Source organism: Pristiophorus japonicus, chromosome 4 (assembly GCF_044704955.1).
Source record: "Pristiophorus japonicus isolate sPriJap1 chromosome 4, sPriJap1.hap1, whole genome shotgun sequence".
Lineage (NCBI taxonomy): Eukaryota > Metazoa > Chordata > Chondrichthyes > Pristiophoridae > Pristiophorus > Pristiophorus japonicus.
The window spans coordinates 146700021-146725981 of NC_091980.1; the positions used below are offsets into that span (position 1 = coordinate 146700021).

The window sequence follows — 25961 nt, forward strand, 5'->3', positions numbered from 1 at the left end:
CGTGGAAGCAAGTCATCCTCGCTTCAAGGGACTGCCTATGGTGATGCTACAGCTCCAAATACAGCCCAATTTTGGAAGGACAGAATTTCTATCAACTTGCAGATGCTGCTAGGATTTCAGAGTTGATGGCTGCAGGAAATGTTGACAGACCCAACAGTACAATTATAGATTCTGTCCTTGTGTTTGGAGAAACACAAGGACAGAATCTATAATCGGGTGAAGTACTGGTGGGCACAGGTCTATCCTGGCAGTGGGAGCAATTTTGAGATCAATTAAGAGCACGATGCCAGAACCCTTTACTCCAACTTTTCCTACAGTGTACTGGCTTTCTGTCCACTAAACGAGCCTGATGGTGGCACTGATCTGTATACAGAGAGCAATGTTGGTTTTCACCACCACACTAAGGAGAAAGGTGCAGATGTTATTCACATCCATAGCGTTCAGGGTTTTATGCACACAACCCTTACCTGCCATACTGTATTCTTCTTTGGGGACTCGTCCTCATTCTGATCTTCCATACCCGATGTATTCTACAATGGAAGAAACAGAACATGTAAATAATGGAGAATTGCTTGGGGAAATAACATTTTAAAATGCACCAGAGGCATTTCACAAATGCAGACAACCCATCTGACCAAACCTTATTCCACGTTAATAAGCCTGATGGATGTGATGATATTTTGTGCAGAAAAAGAATCCTGGTAATGTATGATGTGAAGCTTGCTAATGGGAAGTTAGTAGTGACTTAGTAATAGACATGAAAGAGCCACAAGATTACAGAGAAGACTGCAGAAAACTGGCTCAATGGGGAGAAACCTGTGGCCCTGTCATTACCCACACTACAAAATGGGGAATTAGGGCAAAGAGGTCTCTTCCTTCCAATCAACTCCATTATACAACCAACTTCAATCAGCGTATCTGCACTATGCTATAGCTAGCAATACAGGTAATAACAGGAATCATACAGTAGCAAAACCCAACAATGTCAACCCATATAAACAAAATCTCAAGTGGTTTCCAAGCATCCTCTAGAACCAGAGCGCTAGTTAGTTAAACTTTTGAACACAGCCCTGGTTATCTTGCAAAATATTTCAAGGGTTCGTTCCTTCCCCTCTTGCGTTGTGTTTTGAAGTTTAGTAGAATGATGCACAGACAAGACATTCGACAGAATAGCCCCAAACCAGAACACCGTAGGACATTTTCAGAGCTTGGTTTCAGGCTATGGACATCAGAGAGAGTGTCTTCAATACGAGACAGCTCATTCAAAGAGCTTTTAGGTGGACACTCGCTGCTAGCCTCCAATCCCTTCTCAAAAGCCTCCATTTCCAGAAAGCAGTTCAACAGCCCAAGCAAGAACTTAACTCATCACAACTATGACAGTCCTACTCCAAGATACAAACCAAACAAAACTCATCCCCACATGTGGCTGATGATTTCCAGGTTATTAACGCTGAGGCAACTTTGAGACTTTAGTGTAGGAAGTATTGATTCACGCAAATGTTAATGAGAAAGATTTCTGTCACAACATATTTTGGGATACACGATAGGAGTAATCGGAGACAGGAAGTGACAAGTGCAGTATGTTTGAGAGCAGGTGACTTTGGACCTATGGATCCCAAAGCTTTTTGGCACTGGCAGGTTTTCCTCACTGCTTGTCCGAGTCTATTGCAGACTAATGGATTGAAATTGGTGGTTACGATTAGCTGTTATTGTTGTATCGTGTGACTGGTAAAAGGCAAACTAGATGGACTTTGGTCTTTCTTCATCCAGCAATTCTATGTTCCTAAGGAGGTGCTTTACTGCGACAACAGCAGCAATTTAGATCAGTCTTGTTATTCACGTGAACAACTCTGGATCCTTGGTCTGCAGGGCGAGTATATGCCTTGTATGCTCAAACCATTCAATATTGGTAAAGTGAGACAGCAGAAGGTTCAGTGCAAAGGCTTACTGGGTCCATAGGTGTCCCAAAGCATGTCAGACAATGAATTGTAATCACTGTTGTAATGTTGGGGAAAGCAGCAGCCAATTTGAGCACAATAAGGCCCCACAAACAGCAATGAGATAAATGACAAGATAATCTGCTCGAGTTATGTTGGTTGCGGGATATATATTGGCCCGGACACCAGTGAGAATTGACCTACCGTTCTTTGAATAGGAATCTTTTAACATCCACCTGAGGGGGCAGACGGAGCCTCGGTTCAATGTCTCATCTGAAAGAGGACACCTCAGACAATACAGCACCCCCTCAGTACTGCACTGGAGTGTCAGCCACGATTTTGCGTTCAAGTGTCTGGAGTGGGCATCTGACTCAGAGGGGAGAGTTCTACCACTGAGACAGGGCTGTGACTTAAGTATGGCTAAAAAGGACAACCAATACCTAAGTTTTGGTTCAGAGAGGGGCAATTGTTCAGAAACATTTTGAAAAGGAACTGTAATGGTCAAATCTGACATCAGCACCGAATGCTCCAGAGCAATAAGGAGTTTGGAAACAGCAGGGTTCTTCGCTCATCAACAGAGCTTTCTTGGTTTGAAATAGTAGATTTTGCTGCATTTCTTGCCCCCTCTTCTCTGATAGAAGGGTTTTCATTGTGAGGCAAAGTTGCTGGCAATACCACAGGAGGACCCAGAACACAAATTTCAACTGACTGTACAGCAGACTATTGGGGTAGTCGGGGAGGGTAAAGAGTTTGGAGTTACTACACTGGGAGACCATCTCGGCAGCAATTCTGCTTCTTTTCACTCAGAAGTCCAGAGGATTTTGATTTCTGTTGGGCAAGAATACATTTACAACGATGAAAAAAAAATGGCCTTTTCTGCTTGTAGAACTAAAAAAAACTATGGGCTCAATTTTCCCCAATGCTGTTTTTTGGCGTATTTGAAGAGCTAAGCCCGTTTATTTGGGGCCCGTCTACACCAAAAAAAACCTTGAAAGTTTCCCCGTTCTAATTTTTGAAATTGGCGCCGCGTAGCCTTCCTTTAGCTTTGGGGGGGGGGGGGGGGTGAAGTCTAAGGCCTGCACCAAAAAAAGGAGCCCCCCTCCCACCCCCCCCTTGGTGCATGCGAGAGAAAAAAAAAGACGTTTTTCACATGACTAGTATGGGCGTACATGCTCAGTACAGCTCCAGGTCTGCATTCATGTTTAAAGAGCCAATTGTGTGTGAGAACTTTTCTTCTGAGTGGAAAAAAAATCAGGAGCTGCAATATGCAATGCGGCTCAAGGACCAAGAATTTCTCTTAGGACGAAGTGGAGGCACTGGTTATTGTAATTGAGGCCAGATGGCACAAGCTGGACACCAGCAGAGGTCACATAAAAGTTTCACCAAAAAGAAATGAAGAAACGCTGGAACCAACTTTCACAAGGTTACCGTGCAATGGTGACCACCCCGAAGTCCAGAGGACAATGCGAAAAGAATGGGCAGGACCTTGGTCAAGCAGTTAGTCTAAGTAATATTTTCATTTATTCACTGGAATTGTAATTGTTAATGTGACCATCTGTATGTCCCACCCAGCAGAAAGACGCCCTCTCTAAAAAGTTATATTTTCACCTTTGCAGAAGGTGGCTCACAACAAGAGAGAGAACTCGAACGGGAGGAGGCCCGGCAAATCTTCACCCACTGACACCCGTGGAAGAGAGGGTCGCTGCTTTGATGGGTCCTGCCTGGAGAAAAGCAACCACCACTGCACAAGCTGGGCCCACACTTGAGGGAGAGGGCAAGTCCTGCAAATTCCAGAGTCTGGCTTTGCTACGTTATGTCTGCATGGACAAGCCATGCTTCGGTTCATGGGGATGTCTCTGTCAGCTACGCTTTCATTGATGTAATGTGCTATCATTCATCGTAGTCCTTCAAATGAGCCTGCTGCCTGGCCTGTGCTGTGAGAGCCTACTCATGCCACCCACCCTGCCCCCTCCTCTGCTGCTAACCATTTGTCTGTTCTGTTAGTTTGCAGAACTTGAGGCCAACCCTGAGGAGGCTGAAGCTGATGCAGAAGATTCAGACTCGGACGAGCCTGAAGAGAATATCTTCCAATCCGACGTTCCAGACCAAGAGCATGAGGGTGAGGGGGAGGGAGAGGGTAAAGCCCCCACTCTTACACTCACTCTGGAGGTGGTGCTGGTGCCGCCCATTGAGGTGCCAGGCCCTTTCCGGAATGGTACGAGTGTTGGGACATTCCATGGTTTCCCACTGTCCGAGGCTGAGGGTCATAGCGGGGTGCAGTGAGGCACACCCAGGGCCCCACTGTCCAAGGCTGCGGGTCCCAGTGGGGTGCAGTGAGGCACACCCAGGGCCCCACTGTCCGGGGCTGCGGGTCCCAGTGGTGTGCAGCAAGCCACAACCAGGGTGAGGAGGGGAAGGAGAGCTCGACAGCGCTCTCCCGAGATGCAGGATGTAACAGATGTGATTCAGATGATGGCAATGAGTGGGGAGAGCATTGACTTTATGCGATCACTCCTGGATACCATCGGTAGGGTGGTGATGAGATATCGGGACTGTCGGGAGAAGTAACAGCACACTCGCAAGAAATGGAAACACTTTCAGGGAACATGAGGGAGGGAATGTCGCAGGTAGCTGATCAGGTAGTTGAGTCGCTGTTGGAGTACATGAAGGAGGGAATGTCGGAGTTAGCTACTGCAATAAGGGAACACATCCAAACCCGACGTCCATTGACGGAATCAATTGCCACTCCCACTCCAATCCCCAGACCAGCCTCTGAAGAGGCCCAAGCTGGGCCCTCCACATTATTGCCTGCCCATGCCCCCCATCAAGAAGTGCGCATTACTCGAGATGCTCGAAAGAATAAGCTTGGTACCAACCCGAGAAACATTGCGCCACCGCTTACGGCAGGGGTGGTGGAGTCACCAAGACCAAGCGCAGCGGGAGGTCTTAGAATAAGGTGGAGGAGAGATGGGTGCAGCCTTTCTTTGCTGCTGCTGCTGTTATTACTGTCGGAACTGTTCTCAAATTAAAAGTTTTTGCAAGTGATGTAAATTTAAAAGTTTGTAAGTGATCTTAATTGAATAGTTTAAAGTATGAAATATTTTTTATTAAAGTTAAGTACAAACAAGTGTTAAAATTCTGAATAAAATATATTTTAAATAACTGAATCATTTCCATTATTTGTTCCATTAACACAACACATTACAGAACAGGTCCAAACAGTAAACACGGTCCATTTGGAATAGTTGTCACTGAGCCTTCAGGCAGCAAAGCGTTCACGGATAAGCTGCTGGCGCAAGGCTCGAGCAATCATTAAAGGGGCATGACGGCCCGCCCTCCTCTGCAGTCATGCTCCAGGTTCAGGTTGTTGCATGGCTTCCTTGTCCTCCTCCTACTCATCATCTGCATCTTCCTCATCAGCCACTCTCACCGCAGGTGGGTCTTCCACTACCAGCTGCTGCTGCTGCTGCCTCACGATGCAGCATGCAGCAGACACCAGTGAAATGACAGGCAATCTCAGAGGAGTATTGCAAATAGCCTCCAGAATAGTCCAGGCATCGGAAACGCTGCTTCAAGGTGCCAATGGTCCTCTCTATTATGCTGCGCATCGCAATGTGCGACATGTTGTATTCCCGGTCAACTTCCGTCTGGGTTACGCGTAGGGGCGTCATGAGCCAAGTGGCGCGGCCATACCCTTTGTTTCCCAGTAGCCAGCTGTGCTTTTCTGGCTTTTGCTGAAATAGCAGATATAGCACGCTCTCATAGGATGAACACATCATGGGTGCTCCCAGGGTATCTTGCATCAACTGACATGATGCGATGCATGTCGTCAGACGAGCTGCACATTAATGGAGTGGAAGCCTTTTCTGTTCCTGGAAATCTCGGAATCCTCCAAAAGTGCTCACAAGGCGGTGTGGGTACAATCAATGCAACCCTGTAACTTGGGGAAGCCAGCAATCCTGGAGAACCCCACAGCCCTGTCACGCATTGCCTGGGCGGTCATGGGAAACTTTATGTAGTCATTCCTCCGAGCATATAGTGCAGCAGTCACCTGCCGAATGCAGATATATGTGTTGTATTTTGAGAAATGGTGCACACATCCCCAGTTGTGACCTGGAATGATCCAGATGCATAAAATGAAAAAGTGCAGCTGTAGCCTTTACTTTTCAACTGACAAAGCAGTCCTCCGGACAGGTCTGTTTTTATTAACTCACAGATCTCAGTTACAACTTCTTTGCAGAAATGCAGCCTTCTCACACAGTCTGCCTCACTCAGGAGCAGGTATGAATGCCTGTCTCGATATACCCGATGTGGGCAAGGCCTCCTGCCCATCATTCTATGTGCTCTGAGGTTACTCGGGCGATGCTGTCTGATCAATCTTCTCTTCCGCAGCACCATTATGCAGAAGGTTTGCACGAGGTATGGCATTGTCAATATTGCCCCCATAATTTAATTGTAGCTTTGCATCAAGCTCCAAACAGCAGGACAAAGCACTCTCTCTCCCGAAGGTTAATGCCCTAATATGGACCACACCCTGGTCTGTGCATGCGCAATAGGCTTGCTTACAATGGGAAGCTAGGCATTCAATGAAGACATTTGGAGCAACAAAGTGTAACGCAATTCTTGAATTTTCAATTTTTTTTTCCAAAGTACCACCCCACCACCGAAAGTCTGCCCACCGGGCTCGAGAGTCGGAGCGTCGGCCAGCAGAATCGCTCTCTCGTCCAAAAGCCGAACTGAACTGCCAGCCACTTATATTTCTTATATAAGGGATGAGAATCCTTCGGCTGTAAATTATTAATTTCTAAAAGCTGTTTCCATCTCAGCAGCTTCAAAAGAAGCCCTGGGGAGGTGGGGGGGGGCGCGAGGTAAAAACAGAGCCCCGAGCCAGTGTCCGGGCGACGGAACGTTCTTCCGGCTGATGTCTGACCCTCCAGCCCGGTGAGGAGACGTTCAGTGGTGGGATGGTACTTTGAAAGAAATCAAAAATTCAAGAATTGCACTAGACTTCTAATTTCTCCCTTCTGCCTTTGAAAAAAATTTACATTTATGATGTATGTTCTCTGCCTTCTTCACTGCCTCCAAAACTTCGGCTAAAAACGGCAGTGATGGGCGAGCGGCACATAGTATGGTGCATGATTTTGTAATGTGCGCTGATTTTTGTTAAGTGCCCAGAAGGGGTTGTTTTTTTTTTTTTAAAAAAAAGGAGTGGTCACATACCCCATCCTAGGAAAAATATAACTTGGCCAAACTTGCTTAAATCTCAAAAACATCAGGTTACGCCCCTATGACGCAAAAAAATCGTAGCCATAAAAAAATCGTACCGAAGTGAATTACACTGGCGCAGAAACTTGGGAGATTTTTATTTACTCCAAAAAAAACGGGCGCAGATAATTGGGGAAAATTGAGCCCTATGACTGGATATTAATATCTTCAAATGCTTTTTTAATTTCAAGGGCAGGCACAACAAATTCATTACTTTTAAAGCATTTTCTGAAACACTTTAATCTAGGCTCCAATGCTTTATTTGCGTGAAATGGTGATGACAAACAAGGCCACGTCTTTATTCCTGAGACACAGTAGTACAAGCTGCTGGCAAGGAACAGGGACTGTAGGACAAGGTCGCGCATGTGCATCACATGCAGTTGCAAATGCACAAGGCAGGAAATCACAAATCATGACACCAGCAGATAGGACATGCGTTAAGTTCTAGGGTGCAAGCAGTGGCTCAGTGGGTTGCACTCTCCCCTCTGAAGCAGGATTGCGCGTTCAAGTCACACTCCAGAGACTGAAGCACAAAATCAAGTACCGAGGGAGTGCTGCACTGTTGGAGGTGCCTTCTTTCGGATGAGACGTTAAATCAAGGCTCCATCTGCCCTCTCAGGTAGACTTAAAATATCCCATGGCATTATTTCGAAGATCAGGAGCATTCTCCTCGATGTCCTAGCCAATATTTATCCCTCAACCAACATCACAAACAGATTATCTGGTCACTATCACATTGCTGTTCATGGTTCCTTGCTGTGCGCAAATTGGCTGCCGCATTTTCTACATTACAACCATGACTACACTTCAAAAACCCTTCAATGGCTGCAAAGAGCTTTAGGGCGTCCTGGGGTTGTAAAAGGCACAATAGAAACGCAAGTCTTTCTTATCCTATGTCCTGAACCATACTATGTCCCGCTCGCCCATCACGGCCATCCTCACTGCTCATGTTTCCCAAGTCTCCATTCTTTATTCCTTTATGAAGCCCCTTTGGAAAACTTTCCCATCTTAAAGTCACTATATAATGCACGGACGCTGTTATTGGGAGCAACAATGTGTCTTGTTTGCAAATGTCACAGAAGAAAAGTTTATTTTAAGAGTTCTTCATTGATTGCATGTGTCTTAATACAACACTGATGTTCCTACCTTATATCTTGCGTGCAAGAGCTTGTCACTGCATTCTGCTCATATTTTAAAGCTGGGCGGGGTAAGGAATATCTGCAACTTATTGGCATTACATAGTATTTACAACACAAAAACAGGTCAGATGGCCCAACAGGTCTATGCTGGTATTAGTGCTCCACATAAACCTCCCCCCCACCCTACATCATCTAACCCCATCAACATATCCTTCTATCCCTTTCTCCCTCGTGTTTATCTCATCATTATAGGCTGTCCCTCGGAATCAAGGAAGACTTGTTTCCACTCTTAGCATGAAACCTTAGGTGGCTGTATAGTCCAATACGAGAACCACAGTCTGTCACAGGTGGGACAGATAGTCGTTGAGGGAAGGGGTGAAGGACTGATTTGCCGCGCGCTCTTTCCGCTGCCTGCGTTTGGTTTCTGCATGCTCTCGGCGATGAGACTAGAGGACGTCAGTGCTCTCCCGGAAGCATGTTCTCCACTTAGGGCGGTCTTTGGCCAAGGACTCCCAGATGTCAGTGGGGATGTCGTACTTTATCAGGGAGACTTTGAGGATGTCCTTGTAACGTTTGCGCTGCCCACCTTTGGCTCGTTTGCTATGGACGAGTTCAGAGTAGAGCGCTTGCTTTGGGAGTCTTGTGTCTGGCATGCGGATGATGTGGCCTGCCCAGCGGAGCTGATCGAGTGTGGGCAATGCTTCACTGCTGGGGATGTTGGCCTGGTCGAGGACGTTAATGTTGGTGCATCTGTCCTCCCAGGGGATTTGTAGGATCTTGCGGAGACTTCGTTGGTGGTATTTCTCCAGCGACTTGAGGTGTCTACTGTACATGGTCCACATCTCTGAGCCATACAGGAGGGCGGGTATCACTACAGCCCTGCAGACCATGAGCTTGGTGGTAGTTTTGAGGGTCTGGTCTTCAAACACTCTTTTCCTCAGGCAGCCGAAGGCTGCACTGGCGCACTGGGGGCGGTTATATATCTCGTCGTCAATGCCTACTCTTCTTGATAGGAAGCGGTCCACGTTGTCCAGGGCCGCGCCATGGATCTTGATGACTGGGGGCAATTCTGTGCAGCAAGGACAGGCTGGTGGAGGACCTTTGTCTTACTGATGTTTAGCGTAAGGCCCATGCTTTCGTACGCCTCAGTAAATACGTCAACTATGTCCTGGAGTTCAGCCTCTATGTGCGCAGACGCAGGCGTTGTCCGCGTACTGTAGCTCGACGACAGAGGTTGGAGTGGTCTTGGACCTGGCCTGGAAACGATGAAGGTTGAACAGGTTCCCACTGGTTCTGTAGTTTAGTTCCACTCCAGCTTACCGACTGTTTATCTAGCATCCCCTTAAATGCATCTATGCTATTTGCCTCAACTACTACTTGTGGTCACAAGTTCCACATTCTAACTCTGGGAAAAGTTGTTCCTGCTGAATTTCATATTGGATTTATTAGTAACTATCTAATGTTTAAGGCCTCTAGTTCTGATCTCCCCCCGCAAGTGGAAACATCTTCTCTACATCTACACTATCAAACCCTTTCACAATCTTAAAGGCCTCTATCAGTCTTCGCTTTTCTAGAGAAAAGAGCCACGGTCTGTCCATCTTTCCCAATAGGTATAACATGCTTTTTTTAAATGGCCATATTAACCTGCGTCACTACTGTTACCGATGTGTATGTGTAACCCTAGATCCCTTTGCACCTCTATCCCATTTAGACACTTATTTTCTGAGGAGTATGTGGTCTCATTCTTCCTACCCAAATGTACCACTTCACACTTAACTATATTGAAGGTCATTTGCCAATTACACAACCATTCTGCAAGTTTATTAATGTCTTCCTCAACAAAAAAATGTAATCCAAAACGACCATTTATAGGTAGCACATGGGCTTGGTGTGGTCGGATGTAGGTTCGGACCCTTTGTACAATTCTGCACATCACTAGTTCCTGATTGTAACTGCACCACACCAGTAGAAGCAGTGCCCTTCCCCACCTGATAGAGAGCAAGAAAAGAAAACCAGAGGTGAGAAAAGGTTGCATTAAAGCAGCAACCCCCTCAAACGAAAGCTTAGTTAGCAAGTAAAGACTAGCCGGAGAGGCCATTACACGCGCCAACTCTGCTCCCTTCTCATATCCTACTGTTACAAACCGTGAGGGAGAATGAAGGAGGACAGGCAGTTCAGTGGGGTGGGCAGGGAGACAGCAGACAAAGTTTAGCCGAGTGGGCAGACAAATGGTGGATGCAGTTCAGCCGAGTGGGCAGACAAATGGTGGATGCAGTTCAATGTGGAGAAATGAGAGTTCATGCATTTTGGTTAAAGAACAGTCAAAGAAAGTGTACCTAAATCATAACATTCTAGAGTGCAGAAACAGACATCTATGGATGCTAATACAAAGATCTTTAACGGTGCGCATGCAGGTAGAAAGGGCTATCTATAAAGGCAGCAAACCGGATTCTGTTTTTTTTTTAAATACAAGAGGCACTAAATAGAAATAAATAAGGAGCTGATGCGGAATTTGCACAAGACATTGTTGGGGTATTGCTTACAGGCCTGTCAACCCATTATAGGAAGGATATTAAAGCCACAAATAAAGGGAGGTACAGCAAAGGTTCACCAGATTAATAGCAGAAATCGCAGATTAAAGTTACAAACTAAAAATTTTGGGGCTTTAATGCAATCAGCGTTGAGTTAGCCGATAGCAGCCGGGCCTGTAATTGTCTCAACTAGAAAAGGAAAACTAAGTACAAGTACCCCACTCCTGATCATGATTCACTGCTCCCAACAAGAAAAGGAAGACAGACTTGCATTTATATAGCACCTTTCATGACTCAGGGCAACCCAAAGCACATTACAGCCAATTAAGTAATTTTGGAGTGTAGTCACTGTGGTAAAATAGGAGACACGGCAGCCAAGTTGTGCACAGCAAGCTCCCAAAATCAGCAATGCAACAATGATCAGATAATCTGTTTTTGGTAATATTGATTGAGGGATAAATATTGGTCAGGACATCAGAGCTAACTCCCCTGCTCTTCTTTGAAATAGTGCCACGGAATCTTTTACACCCACCTGAGCAAGCAAATGGGGCCTCGGTTCAACGTCTCATCTGAAAGACAGCACCGCTGAAAGCGCAGCACTCCCTCAGCACTGCACTGGAGCATCAGCCTAGATTTATGTGCTCAAGTCTCAGGAGTGGGAGTTGAACCCAAAACCTTCTGACTCAGAGGCGAGAGTGCTGCCCACTTCTATGTAATTCTTAGAGTTAATCAAAACTAGTGCCTCTCCCAGCGGAAGTAAGGGTCACAGGGCTGGCAGGGGTGTGGGGGTTATTTTCACCTTCATCGCTAGGGTGATAAGCTGACAGAGTGGAATGGCCGCATGTTATAGAACCTACTCCTGGTATACGCAGTTACTGATTTAAAGAGATAACTATTACATGCCCACACTTACATGTTGCATCTGCTTGTGAATACCTTGGTGACTAAGTGTATTATCACACTGTATAGTTGACCATCACAGACCAGAAAGGCCCTGGGTCTGATCCCTCGGCTGTGCCGAATTAGTTGAAATATGGCAGTACAGAAACTACCGCAAGTTCGGGGAGGGGAAAGAAATATTAGATCCCAGTTGCATTTCAAAGTAATTAATTCCCGTTGTGATGTTTCATAGATGTGATTAATGAATGCAAGTTAGGGATAACATTGCTTCCCCTCCCACCCCCCCATTGTTAGCTTCATGTCTCAAAGACAGACTCAAAATGTAATAAACTTGTGTCAGGGGACACGAGGAAGCAACTGCTCACAGCATTTCTCTTACTAGGATGAAAGACTGAACCTGTCCATCACTATTCTGGATCCCGCTACAGGTATGTCTACCATCAGCCCATTATAAAGTTGATGGGATTGAAGGCCGATAAATCCCCAGGGCCTGATGGACTGCATCCCAGAGTACTTAAGGAGGTGGCCTTGGAAATAGCGGATGCATTGACAGTCATTTTCCAACATTCCATTGACTCTGGATCAGTTCCTATGGAGTGGAGGGTAGCCAATGTAACCCCACTTTTTAAAAAAGGAGGGAAGAGAGAAAACAGTGAATTATAGACCGGTCAGCCTGACATCGGTAGTGGGTAAAATGATGGAATCAATTATTAAGGATGTCATAGCAGCGCATTTGGAAAGAGGTGACATGATAGGTCCAAGTCAGCATGGATTTGTGAAAGAGAAATCATGCTTGACAAATCTTCTGGAATTTTTTGAGGATGTTTCCAGTAGAGTGGACAAGGGAGAACCAGTTGATGTGATATATTTGGACTTTCAGAAGGCTTTCGACAAGGTCCCACACAAGAGATTAATGTGCAAAGTTAAAGCACATGGGATTGGGGGTAGTGTGCTGACATGGATTGAGAACTGGTTGGCAGACAGGAAGCAAAGAGTAGGAGTAAATGGGTACTTTCCAGAATGGCAGGCAGTGACTAGTGGGGTACCGCAAGGTTCTGTGCTGGGGCCCCAGCTGTTTACATTGTACATTAATGATTTAGATGAGGGGATTAAATGTAGTATCTCCAAATTTGCAGATGACACTAAGTTGGGTGGCAGTGTGAGCTGCGAGGAGGATGCGATGAGGCTGCAGAGTGACTTGGTTAGGTGAGTGGGCAAATGCATGGCAGATGAAGTATAATGTGGATAAATGTGAGGTTATCCACTTTGGTGGTAAAAACAGAGAGACAGACTATTATCTGAATGGTGACAGATTAGGAAAAGGGAAGGTGCAACGAGACCTGGGTGTCATGGTACATCAGTCATTGAAGGTTGGCATGCAGGTGCAGCAGGCGGTTAAGAAAGCAAATGGCATGTTGGCCTTCATAGCGAGGGGATTTGCGTACAAGGGCAGGGAGGTGTTACTACAGTTGTACAGAACCTAGGTGAGGCTACACCTGGAGTATTGTGTACAGTTTTGGTCTCCCAACTTGAGGAAGGACATATTGCTATTGAGGGAGTGCAGCGAAGGTTCACCACACTGATTCCCGGGATGGCGGGACCGACATATCAAGAAAGACTGGATCAACTGGGCTTGTGTTCACTGGAGTTCAGAAGAATGAGGGGATCTCATAGAAACGTTTAAAATTCTGACGGGTTTAGACAGGTTAGATGCAGGAAGAATGTTCCCAATGTTGGGAAAGTCCAGAACCAGGGGTCACACAGTCTAAGGATAAGGGGTACGCTATTTAGGACCGAGATGAGGAAAAACTTCTTCATCCAGAGAGTGGTGAACCTGTGGAATTCTCGACCACAGAAAGTTGTTGAGGCCAATTCACTAAGTATATTCAAAAAGGAGTTAGATGTAGTCCTTACTACTAGGGGGATCAAGGGGTATGGCGAGAAAGCAGAAATGGGGTACTGAAGTTGCATGTTCAGCCATGAACTCATTGAATGACGGTGCAGGCTCGAAGGGCCGAATGGCCTACTCCTGCACCTATTTTCTATGTTTCTATGAGCCACAGCTGACACTTATATTTGTGGGCATCAGGTGAGGAGATTGGGGTTATTTACCTCTCCATTAACTAGCCGGTCAGTGAATTTCTGAACTCCCTCTGTTCAGAGCTCTCTCTGGCGAGTTAGTGCCGAGGTGGCAATGCCCATGAAAATGTACCACAGCAAATGTCTTTAAGAGTAGAAACATTGTAACAAAAGAGAGGGGGTAAATTTATCTTAATATAAAAGTTACCCAACTATCAATACTTTGGGAGACACTTACACAAGTTAAAGAGAGTGGATAGGTGGGGGTGGTGGTGGAGACGTGGGGGAGGGGTGGAAAGAGGTTTTACGTAAGACCATAAAAAATAGGAGCAGGATTAGGCCATAAGGCCTCTCGAACCTGCTCTGCCATTCAATAAGATCATAGCTGATCTGATCTTGGCTGATCTGATCTTGGCCTCAACTCCAATTCTCTGCCCGCTCCCCTTGGCTCCCTTATCGTTCAAAAATCTCAAGTGATAACAGCAGATGAAGGCATTCAAATTGTATATTCATTGAAAAGGGCACAACAATGATTACAGTTTAAGGGTCTTCCCTGAAATCCCTGGTTTTGCGCCCTTACAGTAGACAATATATCAGAAGGATAGCATGGACGGATGGGAACTGCATTAGTGTTGATTCTATTGAGGAGCAAGATTCCCACAGCATGCACTGCGATCCCAGGATATTTCAGTGACAAAGCAGAGATGGCAGCGAACACGAGCTTCTATCTAGATTTGCTAAAAGACAATTGCCATTTTGCCAATGACCACTCTGGGATATCCCATTGTAACCAGACACACCAGCATCTGCTGATTCAAAAGATACCACTGGGACTCACTTCAGGTGGTTTCTGCAAGTATAACTGGAGTGGGGCCAAGAGAGAGGGAGCGCGCGAGAGGCGGAGGGGGGGGGAAGAGGGGGAGCGCGCGAGGGGGGGGGGGGAAGAGGGGGAGCGCGCGAGGGGGCGGGAGGAAGAGGGGGAGCGCGCGAGGGGGGGGGGGGGAAGAGGGGGAGCGCGCGAGGGGGGGGGGGAAGGGGGGGAGCGCGCGAGGGGGGGGGGGGGAGGCGGGGGAGCGCGCGAGAGGCGGGGGAGCGCGCGAGAGGCGGGGGAGCGCGCGAGAGGCGGGGGAGCGCGCGAGAGGCGGGGGAGCGCGCGAGAGGCGGGGGAGCGCGCGAGAGGCGGGGGAGCGCGCGAGAGGCGGGGGAGCGCGCGAGAGGCGGGGGAGCGCGCGAGAGGCGGGGGAGAGGGGGAGCGCGCGAGAGGCGGGGGAGAGGGGGAGCGCGCGAGAGGCGGGGGAGAGGGGGAGCGCGCGAGAGGCGGGGGAGAGGGGGAGCGCGCGAGAGGCGGGGGAGAGGGGGAGCGCGCGAGAGGCGGGGGAGAGGGGGAGCGCGCGAGAGGCGGGGGAGAGGGGGAGCGCGCGAGAGGCGGGGGAGAGGGGGAGCGCGCGAGAGGCGGGGGAGAGGGGGAGCGCGCGAGAGGCGGGGGAGAGGGGGAGCGCGCGAGAGGCGGGGGAGAGGGGGAGCGCGCGAGAGGCGGGGGAGAGGGGGAGCGCGCGAGAGGCGGGGGAGAGGGGGAGCGCGCGAGAGGCGGGGGAGAGGGGGAGCGCGCGAGAGGCGGGGGAGAGGGGGAGCGCGCGAGAGGCGGGGGAGAGGGGGAGCGCGCGAGAGGCGGGGGAGAGGGGGAGCGCGCGAGAGGCGGGGGAGAGGGGGAGCGCGCGAGAGGCGGGGGAGAGGGGGAGCGCGCGAGAGGCGGGGGAGAGGGGGAGCGCGAGAAGCAGGGAGAGAGAGAGCGCGAGAAGCAGGGAGAGAGAGAGCGCACGTGAGGCAGGAGGGAGAGTGAGTGAGAGAGGATCAGACACAGAGCAAGAAAACCAGAGAGAGAACTAGAGAGAAGAGAACAAATGAAAAACCAGAGAAGGAGAGAGAGGAGGAGAGATGAGTAGATAGAGTAATGGACAGTAGGGACAGGTAGTTTGTGGAACAGATTCTGCAACACTACAATGGCTGCATTTGCAAGCGCTGGACTGCAAACCTCCACAGATCGCCTTTTTTCATTCCTACGCCCTTTTTTTCAGTCATCTAAAAGATTAATCAATGACCCCTGTTCTTGGTACCTTGCAGAATTCAGTTACAATTAAACCCTACAAGTGCTTGGAAAGGAAGATTTTATTTACAGGCAGCATCCAGCACAGTGATGAACCCTGGTAGAGTACATCACTGTAGCAAGGCATTAGGAATGTTAATGCATTCTCCCATAACGACTGGAACTTCACAGCTACACAATGCTGAATTTATTTGGACTCTAACTGTAATTCAGCAGTACAGTGTTAACTCAGCATATATCGTCCGAGCACCAACATTGCTTCCTGGCTGGCTGCCCTGCCCTCGCTACTGGAAATGCTATTCCTATAGCAACCAGAATAAAAAACGCCCCATTTTCTTCCATCACAATAGTAATTACTTACTGCAATCCACCGGAAAACTAGAGTAAAAGACTAGCACTGGTTCGGAGTTTTGCCATATTGATGGTTGTCTGCCTTGAACTGCAAATCGTAGGCGAGAAAAAAGCTGAGTCAGCCGACAGTGGAAAAACCAGTATTTACCCAGTGCTGGAGAGAGGGCCAATGTCTGAGAGCTACTGACGTATAATAGGTGTGTGTCTGTCTGTGTATATGTTGGGGGTAATACATGTTCTGCACCAGTAGCTAAAGCTCTGCAGCACTGTTATTTCCCAAGCAGAAATACTATGTAACTCGACGACACTTCAAAGATAATTGAAGGTATCTAAAAATGTTTTAAGAGTTTGAGCAGCCTCTTTACTGCAGAATAAATGCTCGTTTCAAACACCGGACTCAGACATGAGTAGAAAAATAAATGCATACGGGTCAAATGGCATTCATACAATCATCCTCCCCAGGATTTCTTTGGGTGGGGCCCTTCTCCCTTTTATTTCATTTAAAAAAAAATGCATGAAGTATATTATTTCATAACCATCCTCGGAATCGAGGAAGACTTGCTTCCAATCTTAACATGAGTTCTTAGATGGCTGTACAGTCCAATACGAGAACCACAGTCTCTGTCACAGGTGGGGCAAATAGCCGTTGAGGGAAGGGGTGGGTGGGACAGATTTGCCGCTGCCTACACTTGATATCTGCATGCACTCGGCGACGAGACTCGAGGTGTTCAGCGCCCTCCCAGATGCACTTCCTCCACTTAGGGCGGTCTTTGGCCAGGGACTCCCAGGTGTCAGTGGGGATGTTGCACTTTATCAGGGAGGCTTTGAGGGCATAAAATAGAACACTGAATACATTCTTCATGTTACTGGGCCCTTGCCTAAAACTTTGCACAATATAATTGCAAATTGTATGAATAGGGTATCCTGGCCCAATCCTCCGCCACAGATTCCTGCAGCGATCACTGGCCAGGAACCTGGATTGACCAATCCCCTTCCTAACCCAAGGGTTGAGACCAATGGGAACCTTGCCAGAGATTAGCTAACGGGGTATTGATCAGCAGCCAAACTTACTACCTTGGGTCTGAATGACGAGGGTAGGATCATTCGCCCAGTTATCCTGCCTCAGATACCTCTGCAGAAGTAACCAAAGCATTGCTCTGTACTGCGCGTTACTTGGACAGATAACCTCTCACCAGTGTCTGTCACATGCTGTGTAAATGATGATTACTCAGGATCGCATGTATAACTGGTCAGGTCTGGATCAGATTGGTGCGTTCTGACCCATGTTCTCCCACACTGTCCCAAGCGGAGGTCCATGCAGGAAGAGGAAGGTGAAAGCCATGGAATGGCTGGATAATTGGTAATTCCACCAGGAAGCTGTCAGTAACACTCACATTATTCAGCACTTTCACCAGTCCTGTCTAGAAATCCTGCTAACGATACCATCAGTATAGAGTATAGTTTGCAACACATTGCCCAGGAGGCACGTGTGGAATTCAGTTCTTAACACTTCAGCAAATCATTTATCATCGCCTTAAACATCAACCGATTCAGACAGGGTCTGGTACGTGCACCCCTGTATCCTCCTACCAAAGCAATCGAGCTCCTTATAAACTGTTCATCTCTCTCTGCCTCTTCCTATGGCCTTTTTTCCATTTATTCCCTGGAGCTGTGTGCCCTCGCTCACTCCATTCTTCCATCAGAATCTCCACCACTGATCATCCAACCCGATCCTATTTTTGCTGATGACTGCAGTGTACATTCATTAACTTCCTTCAGATTATACATCCTCAGTGTTCACCGCTTCCTACCCTCTCTCTGCACAATGGTTGAATCATCATTCATTGCGATTGTCTCATTTAAAATCATGGACGCAATGAAAATGTTGCCAATTACTAAAAGACAGTTGCTGGCAGCCAGAACATCTTTCCTTTGATGGCTCCAGCCTTCGATCATCCTCCATCATTCCTGGCCTTTCTATCTCTCGCACTTCAAATGGATGGAATCCCTGCTGAGGCGCTAAAGTATGGCGGAGAGGCGCTGTTGGAGCGGATACATGACCTCATCTCTCTTATCTGGAGGGAGGAGAGCATGCCGGGAGATCTCAGAGACACAGTGATTGTGTCCATTTTTGAAAAAGAGGACAAGTCCGACTGCGGCAACTACAGGGGAATCTCCCTGCTATCAGCCACTAGGAAAGTTGTCGCTAGAGTTCTCCTCAATCGACTTCTCCGTGTGGCCGAGGAGCTCCTCCCAGAATCACAATGCGGATTTCGTCCCCTACGGGCCACAACAGACATGATCTTTGCAGCGCGACATGGCCTTTTTCGATCTTACAAAGGCCTTTGACACTGTCAACTGTGAGGATCTATGGAGCGTCCTCCGTTTCGGATGCCCCCAAGTTTGTCAACATCCTTCGCCTGCTCCACAATGACATGCAGGCTGTGATCCTTACCAACGGATCCATTACAGACCCAATCCACGTCCAGACCGGGGTCAAACAGGGCTGTGTCATCGCTCCAACCCTCTTCTCAATCTTCCTCGCCGCCATACTCCACCTCACACTCAACAAGCTCCCCGCTGGAATGGAACTAAACTACAGAACCAGTAGGAAGCTGTTTAACCTACGCAGCCTTCAGGCCAGGTCCAAGATCAGTTGAGCTGCAGTACATGGACGATGCCTGCGTCTGTGCACATTCAGAGGCTGAACTCCAGGATATAGTCAATGTATTCACTGAGGCATCTGAAAGCATGGGCCTTACGCTTAACATCTGCAAGACAAAGGTCCTCCATCAGCCTGTCCCCACCGCACAGCACTGCCCTCCAATCATCAAGATTCACGGCGTGGCCCTCGACAACGTGGACCATTTCCCATATCTCAGGAGCCTCTTAACAAAGGCAGACATTGATGCGGAGATTCAACATCGCCTCCAGTGCGCCAGTACAGCCTTTGGCCGTCTGAGGAAAAAAGTGTTTGAAGACCAGGCCCTCAAATCTACCACCAAGCTCATGGTCTACAGGGCTGTAGTAATACCCGCCCTCCTGTATGGATCTGAGGCATGGACGATGTACAGAAGGCACCTCAAATCGCTGGCGATATATCACCAACGATGTCTCCGCAAGATCCTGAAAATCCCCTGGGAAGACAGGCCCACCAACATCAGTGTCCTCGTCCAGGCTAACATCCCCAGTATTGAAGCACTGACCACACTCGATCAGCTTCGGTGGGCAGGCCACATAGTTCGCATGCCAGATACAAGACTCCCTAAGCAAATGCTTTATGCGGAGCTCCTTTGTGGTAAACAAGCCAAAGGAGGACAGCGGAAACGTTACGAGGACACCCTCAAAACCTCCCCGGTAAAGTGCGACATCACCACTGACACCTGAGAGACCCTGGCCAAAGACCACCCGAGGTGGAGAAAGTGCATCCAGGAGGGCGTTGAGCTCTTCGAGTCTCAACGAAAAGAGCGTGAAGAGGTCAAGCGGAGGCAGCGGAAGGAGCGCGCGGCAAACCAGCCCCACCCACCCCTTCCCTCAACGAATGTCTGTCTCACCTGTAACAAGGTCTGTTGCTCTCGTATCGGACTGTTCAGTCATCAAAGAACTCACTTAGAGAGTGGAAGCAAATCTTCCTCGATTCCGAGGGACTGCCTATGACTGACTGACATGGACGCAATGAAAACGTTGCCAATTACTAAAAGACAGTTGCTAGCAGCCAGAACATCCTTCCTTTGATGGTTCCAGCCTTCGATCTTCCTCCATCATTCCTGGCCTTTCTATCTTTCGCACTTCAAATGGGATGCCAACGTTTCCTCCATTGCTAAAACGGCCTTCAAAAAGCTCCGCTCTCTCGTGTGTCAAACGAATCTTAACTCTCGGTAGAGCTCAAGTCTGCCAGAGACTTGAATTATGTTCCCATATCTGGAGGGACTCCCTCGTACTCGGAACATCCAAGCAAAAGCTTATTGTCTGATCCTTCTCTCACCGAAGGGCCTTCAGTCTTGCTTTGTCTGACAATGAATCATGACTTTTTCTATCCTAATCAATACTACTATGGTTACCACTCCTCTCAGCTTCCCAGACATGTTTAATTGAAGCTCCAAACGTTACATCCAACAGGCTGTTTCTCCTACCTGCCCGCAGAGTTGAAATCAAGACGCCCAACTTTCTACTTTACCACCTCGTTTCCCTGGGCCTCAAAACTGTGAAACTGCTTCCCCTCCCTTCGCCTTTTCTTCCTTCTACAATCTGCAGGCTTTCCCAAGTCTTAGCTTGGCCATCTGTTTTTAAATGGAGGTCAAACATCACACGTTCTCCTGCCATTCATTGAACTCTCAACCAACACCTCCAAAACAGATTACCTGGTCATTTATCATCTTGCTGCTTGTGGGACCTTGCTGTGCAGAAATAGCTGCCACATTTGCTTACATGATACCAGTAACTACACTTCAAAACTACTTCACTGCTATGAAGCATTTTGGGACTTCCTAAGGATGTGAAAGGTGCTATATAAATGCAACCATTTTCACCACCACCTCCTCGAGGGCAATTAGGGATGGGCAATAAATGCCGGCCTTGCCAGCGACGCCTATATCCCAGGAACGAATTAAAAAAACCTAATTTACAGATGTAAAGTTACATCATTTTCACTCATTTGGAGGAGTTTTATTTACCCTATTTACTGTAAAAATGTGTGCTCAAGTGAGGATGTTCGTGTTAGGGAACACTATTTGGGATACCTTGTATGAGCTTCAAGCATTGCCCGTTGAGGTATTACAGTTAGATGCAGACTAAAGTTAGCCGTAAGCTCACTTTGCATGTCTGACACCATTCATCCTTTGGCCACTCAGTGCACAACAGCCAATCACGTGCCAGCTTTGTGCGGAGGGCATGCACTTAACGAGGAACTGAGTTGTGACTGTATAAACTCATTGCACAACGGACTCTGCAAGCCAGCAGACAACAATGACTTTAAAGTCGAAGATGGTTTGGAAGCCTGTATTTGTATAGTGCCTTTAATGTATAAAAAGTCCCAAGGCACTAGCTGGGTCTCAACGGAGAAGAGGGAGATGGAGAGTTGGAGAGGTTTAGAGAGGCACGGTCTCCAATGGTGGGATGATGTACAAGAGGGCAGAGTTAAAGGAACAGAGTTCTCAATGGTGGGGGGGAGGATTGTGAAACACAGGAATGGTAGCACAGTGGTCATGTTACTGGACCAGTAATCCAGAGGCCTGGACTAAAGATCCGGCGATGCGAGTTCAAATCCCACCACGGCAGCTGAGGAATTTAAATTCAGCTAATTAAATAAATCGGGAATAAAAAGCTGTTATGTCTTTAGATGCTCTGTGCTCTGATAATGACTCCAGGAGGCAATGTATTGTACTTGAACAATGTATTGTAGTGACCTTAGTCCATTTAATGTAACTCCAGAGTGAGGATCACACATGGTGGCCTGCCTTTTATACTAGGCCTAGCCCACCTGTACAGGTAACTTACAAGTCTCCTACTGCAGTGCCCTCTGGTGGGCATACCTTAGTGACCATGTAGCTGGTGTACAAGTTTCCCATAATAGTGACCTCTGGTGGCACATCATATGTAATAGTACAAGCAGTAAATATGTTTGGATACATAACAAAAGCTAGTATCAGTAATGACGACCATGAAACTATCGGATTGTCGTATAAAACCGATCTGGTTCATGAATATCCTTTCGGGAAGGAAATCTGCCGTCCTTACCTGGTCTAGCCGACATGTGACTCCAGACCCACAGCAATGTGGTTGACTCTAAACTGCCCTCTGAAATGGCCTAAGCAAGCCATTTAATTGTGAAAAACCGCTACGAAAAGCATAAGAATAAAACCAGGTGGACCACCTGGCATCGACCTCGGTACCGGCTTCGGACACGACAACGGCACACCCAGCTCAGTCGACTCTGCAAAGTCCTCCTCACTAATATCTGGGGACTTGTGCCAAAATTGGGAGCGTTGTTCCAGAGACCAGTAAACATTCACTCCCTCCACCACCAGCACACCATGGCAGCAGTGCGCAAGATGCATTGCAGCAACTCGCCAAGGCTTCTTCAGCAGCATCTCCCAAACCCACAACCTTCACAACCTAGATGGACAAGGGCAGCAGGTGCATGGGAGCACCATCACCTCCACGTTCCCTTTCAAGTTAAACACCATCCTGATATGGAAATATATCATTATTCCTTCATCGTCGTTGGATCACAATCCTGGAACTCCCTCCCTAACAGCAGTGTGGGAGCACCTTCACCACACGGACTGCAGCAGTTCAAGATGGCAGCTCACCACCACCTTCTCAACGGCAATAAATGCTGGCACTGCCAGCGACGCCCACATCCCATGAACGAATCAAAAAGATTTTTAAAATACTTGTTTTCGCACTGACAAAGGCTCCAAGCTCTCCTGACACTGTAAAAGCAGTAGTTGACGATGAGTTTATGGCAGTAAGTCAATCTCTAGGCTTTACTGGATGCTTAAACCACTCGGGCTTCAGCTCACACCAATGTCAATGTACCAAATTGTACAAACCACCCGCATTTACAACATGATCCATTTAAGAACATTCTAGAAGAACTTATCATTTTCCAAGTGAGAAGATTTAAGCAGCCAGCAGTGCTGTTACTTTAGTGTAATGGTACCAATGGACCAATCCCCCAGCATGTCTTTGTTCTCACTCAGCTCTTTCAACTACTGGATCGCTGAAGAAACTTGATTTCTGGCGTATAGGACTTTGTTGCTCTATTCAGTACCTCGCGAAAAGGACTCCGCGGCTGTGGCTTTGCTTTCAGGCGCTTCAAGTCTTTGCTGCTGAATTATTTTGTCAAATTGGTTTCCGATCTCCTGGATGTCTCTGGACATAGACTACGTACGTGTCTGCTTTGAACTACACTGGTTTACACCACTACATTTCTGCACTGGACTACACTGAATTATACTGTAATCTCCATCTCTGCTGCTAAAGAGCATCTTTTACCTTTTAACGGCAGCTGTGTCTCTGCTGAACTGGTCCTATTGGTTTTTCAGCTCTGCGGGCTTCTAGCTATCAGCTGCTGCTGCTTCACTTGCTGTCCGGTGACCCCTTCTACCGGTTTTCAACTTTGCTGGTCGCTGGCTTGTGGTTTTACTTTTTCTATGCTGCTTTGATTTACGCTGACCTCCAACTTGCATCAACTTCGCCATCACCTTTCTGAACTACGACCAACTCGCTTTCCTATGGTAACAACCTCCATCCTCGAACTCTCTCCACTTCAAATAGTTTCACTGGCCTTCTTTGGACAGCGGTTCGCTGATGCTCTGTTCCAGCCCCATCCTTCTCATGTTGGCTTTGTCCTTCCGTGGGTCCTCAGACTTTAACCCTGGTCTCCCTAGTATTGTAACCCCAAAACTACTACATTTAAACAGGTCTATGTAACCGGAGCTTTTCCCGTGGCTATTCGCGTGCGCCTTTAGCTGCCATTCCGGACCCGAATCATTCAATACAGTTCCACTTTCTCCCCTCTTTTCCTTCCATCCCTCCCTGACTGCTCTCTCTTGTCGTCATGCCTCCCTTCATCTCATCTCTCTTCGGACACTCTACCCTCCCAAATCCCTACCCCAACTCTTTATTACTCTTCGACCAACCTACTTTCCTGCCACCATCCGAGACTTGACTCACTCTCTCTTAGCTAACCTACAGTTTCCCTCTGTGCCTCTCTTGGCATCCTCCGAAGGGCCCACCGAGGCACTCATCACTGTCTCCCTACGAGCAGCAACCCCAACTGTCCCTTCCTACTCTCTCGCTGACCTTGCCGCCCAGCGGGGGCTAATCTTGCCAATCTCGTCATCCTCCCCCAGCGCTGAGCCTCTCTGGATCACTTCCCAGAATGTCCGTTCGCTTGAGAACAAGGCCCTTGCTATCCACGAGCTTATCATCGATACCATGGCTCTGACAGAAACTTGGTTGAGGGGTGATGACACCTTACCCTTAAATGAAGCCTCCCCACTTGGCTATAGCTTCCACCACACCTTTAGACCGCCATGGTGGCAGTGTGATCACATCTTGCTCTGTCTCCCTACTCCTCCGGCACTATCTCCTCCTTTGAGCATCTCACCCTATTCCACCCCTCTCACCTAATTTAAAATTCTTGTTCTCTACCTGCTACCCAAGTAACATAAAAATGTCAATACTGATATATCTTCACTGCTTTCCTCCCTCAACCTCTGCACCGAGCAACTTCTCATCCTCGGTGATTTCAACCTCCATCTCAATTCATCATCCTCTATTACCTCGGAGTTCACTAGCCTCCAACCCTCCCTTAAACTTTCCCCCCATGTAAACTTCCTAACCCATATTAACAGCCACCCCCTCAACCTTGCCATCTTTCGTGGCCTTGCTACTCCCATCGTGTCAATCACAGATAAGACCATCTCTGACCACTTCCTCGTATCGCTCTCCACCCACATGCCCCTTCGAACGCGCACCCCAGTACCTCCTTCTGTGTCCGCCCCTGGAAAAAAAAATTCTCTCCAGACTTTCCTACAACCTCACTTATCAACTCCCAACACTCCAGTCTTTGGCCCTCCATTCACCATGACATTTCTGCAGCTACAGATCTGCTCAACCACACCCTCATCACTATCTTTGATGACCTTGTCCCTATTAAAACAATTACTCTCTCTCTCACCCTGGGCGTTCCCCCGGTACGGCCCTCATCTTTGCTCCCTTAAGTCCAAGGGACGCAGACTTGAGCGGATATGGCGGACAACTGGTTTAGCCATTCACCGCCAGATCTGGGTGGACCACAAAGCATCATCGGATACTGCTCTCGTCTGCCAAAATCGCTCGCTATTCCAGAATCATTCTGGAATGTAAAGATAAACCCAGGCTTCTATCCTTCACTGCTAACCGTCTTCTTAAACCCCTCTCGTGTCCTCCACCATTAGCACCGGCAACAAGTGTGAGGAGCTCATGGACTTCTTTGCCTCCAAGATTGAGACCATTCCTTCAGCTGCCGCTGCCTCTTCCCTTCCTTCCTTCCTCAGTCCACCGGGCCAAACCTCCTCTAAGTTTCCCCGCCTTGCCCCAGCCCTGACCTCACATCTTTCTTCAGTTTCTCTCCAATCTTCCCTCATGACCTCTCCGAGTTAATTTTGTCCAGGAGATCCACTTCCTGCTCCCTCGACCCTATTCACACCAACCTGTTGACCACCCAACTTTCTTTTTTAGCTCTCATGCTAGCTGACAGTTAATGGTTCTCTTTCCCTCAAATCTGCCATCACCCCGCTCCTCAAAAAAAACTCTTGATCCCTCCAGCCTTGCAAACTACCGCCCCATCGCCAACGGAATCTTGGCCTTTATTGCAAAGGGGATGGAGTATAAAAGCAGGGAAGTCTTGCTACAGTTATACAGCGTATTGGTGAGGCCACACCTGGAATACTGCGTGCAGTTTTGGTTTCCATATTTACGAAAGGATATACTTGCTTTGGAGGCAGTTCAGAGAAGGTTCACTAGGTTGATTCCGGAGATGAGGGGGTTGACTTATGAGGAAAGGTGGAGTAGGTTGGGCCTCTACTCATTGGAATTCAGAAGAATGAGAGGTGATCTTATCGAAACATAAGATTATGAGGGGGATTGACAAGGTGGATGCAGA

The 25961-nt window shown here is 47.9% G+C and overlaps 1 protein-coding gene across 2 annotated transcripts in view; it reads right to left on the reverse strand.

The window, feature by feature from the left end:
* LOC139263094 (F-box/WD repeat-containing protein 11) overlaps positions 1 to 25961 on the reverse strand; it is a 160140-nt gene that overhangs the window by 74725 nt on the left and 59454 nt on the right. For both annotated transcript variants that reach the window (XM_070878637.1, XM_070878638.1), the window contains one exon: positions 468 to 530. In XM_070878637.1, coding sequence (XP_070734738.1) covers positions 468 to 530 — 63 coding nt within the window. The remainder of the gene's footprint in view (positions 1 to 467; positions 531 to 25961) is intronic.